Genomic DNA, 5,279 nt, shown 5'->3' on the forward strand with positions numbered 1-5,279 from the left:
AAATTAAATGACCAAGGCTGGGAATTCTGGGCCTGCAGTGCCGGGAGAAAGGAGCCCGGGCACCTCAGCACCTGACAAAGATTTGATTCACTCCCCCATCCACATTTCAACAGGACAAACCCCATGAAATTATATCTTTTATTTCCAAGTATCAGTTTGAATATCAGTTTCAAAAATAAATGAAGTCAAAGTCACACAAACTTGTGGCATAATAAAAACATCAACCCTAAACTACAGCTCCACAGGTGAAACTCCAGGAGTTGACTCATTAAATATTGTCCCCCTTCTCCTACACAAGTTGAGAGGAGTCAGAAATCTCACCTTCAGACTGCATCCAAGAGATTATTGGGAGTACAGGAACAGACTAGAAAAACCCAAACAATTCCTATTTCCAAAGATGCCAAGGATAGCAAAAGAGTAAGTTGAAAAATATTTACAAAGATATCTACAAGCCAAGCCTAACAGTGCTCCCAGGATGCTCCAAGGCACTGGAATTGCTATCACCACCATTCCCTTCCCCAAGCCACGAGCAGATCCCCCTCAGTCCTGCCCCAGTTAAGAGCCTTCCTGCTGGTCCTCGATCTTTGGAGCCAGGTAGTACTTTAGGTGTCCCATGTCAGCGATCTTGTACTCCACCACTGGGGAAGAGAGAGGGGGGAAAAAGGGTCTTCACAAGGTTCTACAGCAAATTCAAGTCACAAGTTCTAATCCTACAATATTTCTCTGGCAGAGCCACTTGCACTCACCCAGAGGAACGTCTGCAGACATGCTGAGTGTGACTGTAGGGGACAGGGGGGTGGCTTTGGTGAAGAAGTTCAGGTACCTCAGGGCAAAGGTCAGCTGGACTGGCTCGTTCATCTCTATTGTAACCTAAAAAACCAAGGCAGAGCTCAGGAAATGCAGCTGCAGGAGCTCCCTCCACAGAACAACTCAGACAAGTAATTGGACATGTCAGGCAGAGGTCAGCACTGCTGGGGCCCAGGGCAAGGACCTCACATGGCAGGGACTCGTGGTCCATAACCCACAAACCAGGGGCAGAGACAGCTCTGTCCCTGCTCATTGCAGGGGCTCACAGAATGTGCTGAACTGGGAGGGACCCACAAGGACCATCAGTCCAACCCTCAGCCCTGCACAGGCCCATCCCCAAGAGGATCATCCCAACCCTCCTGGAGCTCTGGCAGCCTTGGGGCTGTGCCCACTGCCCTGGGGAGCCTGGGCAGTGCCCAACCAGCCTCTGGGTGCACCAGCTGCCCTCTGAAGGTCTCTTCCAACCCAAACTGTAACTCTCCGACCCAACCCCGCAGGTTCAGAGACCGAGCTGTGTGCACTCACAGCCTCCTCCTCCTTGTCCACGTTGCTGGTCTGGGACAGTTTGATGTTGCCGTTGCCCAGCTCCCCGTTGGCCGAGAACTTGACGCCGTCCTTGGCGCAGGAGATGACGACGGCGTCGCCGATGTGACTCAGGTCCCGGCAGATCCGCGCGAACTCCGCCGACGGCATCTTCACCACGCAGCTGTACTCCTGCTCCTGGGGACACAGCGTCACTGCCCTGCTGCCTGGGCACTGCCCTGCGGCCTGGGCACTGCCCTGCGGCCTGGGCACTGCCCTGCAGCCTGGCTGCCCTGGCAGAGCCACATGCACTCACCCTCCAACCCGACACTTATTGCCAACATTTAGGAATCGGCCATTTGGGCCCCGACTTACTGGGATCCCCAGCTGCTCCACATCCAGATCCATCAGCTTCATCTCGTAATCAGAGACCTTCTCCTGATCTAAAGGAACAAAGCACAGTGTGACCAAGTGTTCCCAAGTAGTTACCAACCTGAATTTGACTTTTGTTACTCTTCCCCCCCCCCCCCAAAACCACCTCAGTGATGACAGTGTGATCCACCTCGTTTCCTCAGAGAGGAAACCTGGAAGTGCCCCAAACAGCCTTTTATAGGCTGAAAAAGTACAGATAAGGGCATCAGTGCATGGCCTAAAAAAGTCTTCTTCTTCCAAAGAAATTACTGGTCAAGTTGACTAAGTCTCAATTCCCAGACTGTTCAAAGAGTTTGAGTATCAGTTGTCCCCTCCCATTTCCCTGCTATTTATTGTTATTTCCTTCCCTCTGTGTGGTTTATGAACCCTGGGTGGGGTTTGTGAGGCTGCCTGAGAACATCACACCAACAAATGAGCCCCCAAATTCAACACTCACTTGGTGCCTCGAACACCAGAGCCAAGGTGTCTGCGTTGTCCTCCGCCCGCAGGGTTATGATGTCCTCATTCCCCGCACACTTCAGGATCTTGGACATGCTGGAAGGGAAAAAAAGGCAGGTGACCCTCAGCACTGGAAGCTGTGATGTTACAGTTGCCTGAATAAAATACTCCAATCTGTGTTTTCAGCTTAGGATGATGTTGTGACTGTCAGATTCAGCAAAACATGAGATTTCCAAGTGCCAGACACAGCAGGGCAGGACATGACACCTGCAAGAGCAGAACTTGCAACCAGGAGATGCTTTGTGACACAAATTAGAACTGCAGTGTCAGTAAAGTAATGATTTATCTTTATTTATATCAGCCAAGATCTGTGATTGGGTTTTATTAAAATTTATTATTTGCTGATTGGGATAATTCCTGGGTGGAATTTTCAAGATCCATTTGATGGTTAGATTTGCATGAACTTTAATAAAAACTTTAGTAATATGAACTTTAATAATTCTTTTTAGGAATCAGCCTTTTGGATGCTGCATTCCCAGAGAATCTCAGCTATCAGTGACAGCTCTCCTTTTAACCCTGTTGGAAAAACGGGGGGGTGGGGACTTTATTCCATGTCAAATCCTGATGTTATTCAGCCTTCAAAGTGCCTCTTGCCCCAAGAGCAGCACAGGGCTGGCCATCCTGCAGAGCACAGGAAGACATTCAGCTGGACAGTGACAGAGTTGATTCACAGAGTGGGTGAAGTTTGGAGGGACCACAGAGGGTCACTGGTGCCACCTCAGTGCTCCAGCAGGGCCATCCCAGAGCACATGGAAGAGGGTTGTGTCCAGGTGGTTCTGGAATATCTCCAGTGAGGAGACTTCACACCCTCCCTGGGCAGCCTGTTCAGTGCTGGGTCACTGCACAGCAAAGAAGTTCTTCCTCATGTTCAGGTGGAACCTCCTGGGCATCAGTTTGTGCCCGTGGCCTCTTGTCCCACTGCTGCCCCCCCAGCCCCCACAGCAGACTCTGACACCTCCTTTAGGTATTTATCTCCCACTGAGGAGGTCCCCTCTCCAGGCTGAGCAGCCCCAGCTCCCTCAGCCTTTCCTCTGAGGAGAGAAGCTCCAGTCCCCTCATCACTTCTACAGCTCCAGGAGCTCCATGTGCCTCCTGTCCTGAGGAGCCCAGACCTGGACACAGCACTCCAGGACTAAGCAGAGGGGCAGGATCAGTCCCTGACCTGCTGGCCATGGTCTTCCTGACACCCCCCCGGATTCTGTAAGGACCAAAGAAGGGCAACGAGGCTGGGGAAGGGTGTGGAGCACAAGTGCTGTGAGGAGAGGCTGAGGGAGCTGGGGGGGCTCAGCCTGGACAGGAGGAGGCTCAGGGGAGACCTTCTCACTCTCTGCAACTCCCTGCCAGGAGGGGGGAGCCGGGGGGGTCGGGCTCTGCTGCCAGGAACCAGCAGTGGGACAAGAGGGCACAGCCTGGAGCTGCCCCAGGGCAGGTTTAGGTTGGCCATGGGGAAGAAGTTCTTCCCAGAGAGAGGGATCAGCCCTTGGAATGGGCTGCCCAGGGAGGGGGGGGAGTCCCCGTCCCTGGAGGGGTTTAAGCAGAGCCTGGATGTGGCATCAGTGCCATGGTGGGGGGGACAAGGTGGGGTTGGGTCACAGGTTGGACTCGATGATCCCAGAGGTCTTTTCCAATCTCAGTGGCTCTGTGATTCTTTGACTTTAGAGCCGTAATTAGTCTCTCCAAAGGTCCATGGCCGCGGCTCCTCCCGCCCCGCACCAGCTTTTCCCGCCACTCGGCGCCGGCAGTGACGTCACGGCGCGCGCCGCGAAAAAAGGCGCGAGATCCGTGAGGGGAATTTGGGGGGGAAGGGCTGAGGGGGCTCTGGGCGCCCCCCGCACCCCGGGGCCGCTCCCTCGCCCCGCATCCCTCCTCACACACCCGCACACCCCTCACACACCCCCTTCCCTGCCGCCCTCAGCGCCTCAGCCCCCGCTCGGCCGCCCCGTCCCAGCGCGTCCCGCTGAGGCCCCGCCGCCGGCCGACCTGGACAGGTTGACGCCCATGGCGATGTTGCGGTCGCAGCGGTACGTGTCGAAGCCCTCGGAGCGCAGCGTGAGCTGCACCAGGGAGACGTGCGAGGAGTCCATGCTCTGCAGGCTGATGCCGCCCGAGCCCAGGTCCCAGCAGGCCTCGGTGATGAGGTCCTTGAGGGCCTCCAGCACCCGTTTGAGCACCGAGCCCTGCACCAGCCGCGCCTCGAACATCCTGGCGGCAGCACCAGCGGGAGCAGCAGCAAAAGAAAACAGACAGTCAGCGATCGAAGACTGAACGGGGCCTCACGCCAACAGCCCCCTTTACAGCCTCTGTCGCCCCGCCCACTACCGCGCGACAGCCAATCGGCAGCGGCGCTCTCCTCCCTCTGCCCAACCCCATCCACGCTTTCATAAAGGCCCCCCCATTGTCAGCCAATCACAGCGCCGCTCCGTCGCATAGTCCCGCCCCGCCCCGCGGCTCGAGCCAATCACCGCCGCCGTTACACAGCGCCGCGGTCCCCGCCTCGCTGCGCAGCAATGGCGGCGGGGCCCGGCTGCTGAGGCGGGACCGATCCCTGCAGGGTCCCCCCGAGAGGGTTCCGGATCCCTCCAGGGCCTCGGCTAAGGGGAGCGCTGACCCCTCAGGGCCCGTCCGCAGGGACAGCGCGGCGGGCGCGCCCCTCCTCAGATACCGCTTCCTGACGGGAACTGCGGGCCGGAGTGAAAACCGTCCGCAAGCCAAGCCCGTTAGTGCCGTTAAAATAAACACCTTCCCGCGCGCGGGGCTCCCCCCTCGCTCCCTCCCTCAGTGACGCACTCTCTCTTCCATCATGGCGCCCCCCAGCATCCGGGTCCCAAGCCCCGCCCCCTCGCCCATCCCGTGCCGCCCATTGGTCGCCGGCGGCGCCGCTCCCTCCCCAACATGGCGCCCATCATGAGCCCGCCACACCTGGGCGTGGCCAGCGCCGCACAAATCCCGCCCCCCAGCCCATCCCGTGCCGCCCATTGGCCCGTGCGCGGCGCTGTGGCGCCCCCTGTCGGCGGCGGGCG

At 57.3% G+C, this 5,279-nt stretch overlaps 1 protein-coding gene across 2 annotated transcripts; it reads right to left on the reverse strand.

Moving 5' to 3' along the window:
- Positions 1–120: 120 nt before the first annotated feature.
- On the reverse strand, positions 121–4,964 carry PCNA (proliferating cell nuclear antigen). Of its 2 annotated transcripts, none has more exons than XM_051811930.1 (7): positions 4,868–4,964; positions 4,240–4,461; positions 2,198–2,295; positions 1,705–1,772; positions 1,333–1,527; positions 747–870; positions 121–638 (listed from the first exon to the last, which is right to left on the reverse strand). In XM_051811930.1, the coding sequence occupies exons 2-7, from the start codon at positions 4,458–4,460 to the stop codon at positions 556–558; spliced, it is 789 nt and encodes a 262-aa protein (XP_051667890.1). In that variant the 5' UTR covers position 4,461; positions 4,868–4,964; the 3' UTR covers positions 121–555. The 2 variants fall into 2 exon arrangements, with proteins under 2 accessions (XP_051667890.1, XP_051667891.1); XM_051811931.1 differs by having other exon boundaries at positions 4,922–4,941.
- Positions 4,965–5,279: the final 315 nt, after the last annotated feature.

This window comes from Manacus candei, unplaced genomic scaffold (assembly GCF_025592945.1).
Source record: "Manacus candei isolate 608988 ecotype Guabito, Panama unplaced genomic scaffold, ASM2559294v1 h1tg000084l, whole genome shotgun sequence".
Classification (NCBI taxonomy): domain Eukaryota; kingdom Metazoa; phylum Chordata; class Aves; order Passeriformes; family Pipridae; genus Manacus; species Manacus candei.

Coding starts and splice junctions, on each gene's coding strand:
- PCNA (XM_051811930.1), bottom strand. CDS start 4,460: ATGTTCGAGGCGCGGCTGGTGCAGGGCTCGGTGCTCAAACGGGTGCTG. Junction 2,296..4,239: donor ATGGGCGTCAACCTGTCCAG/GTCGGCCGGCGG, acceptor TTTCCCTTCCAG/CATGTCCAAGATCCTGAAGT. Junction 639..746: donor GTCTGCAGACGTTCCTCTGG/GTGAGTGCAAGT, acceptor TCTCTTCCCCAG/TGGTGGAGTACAAGATCGCT.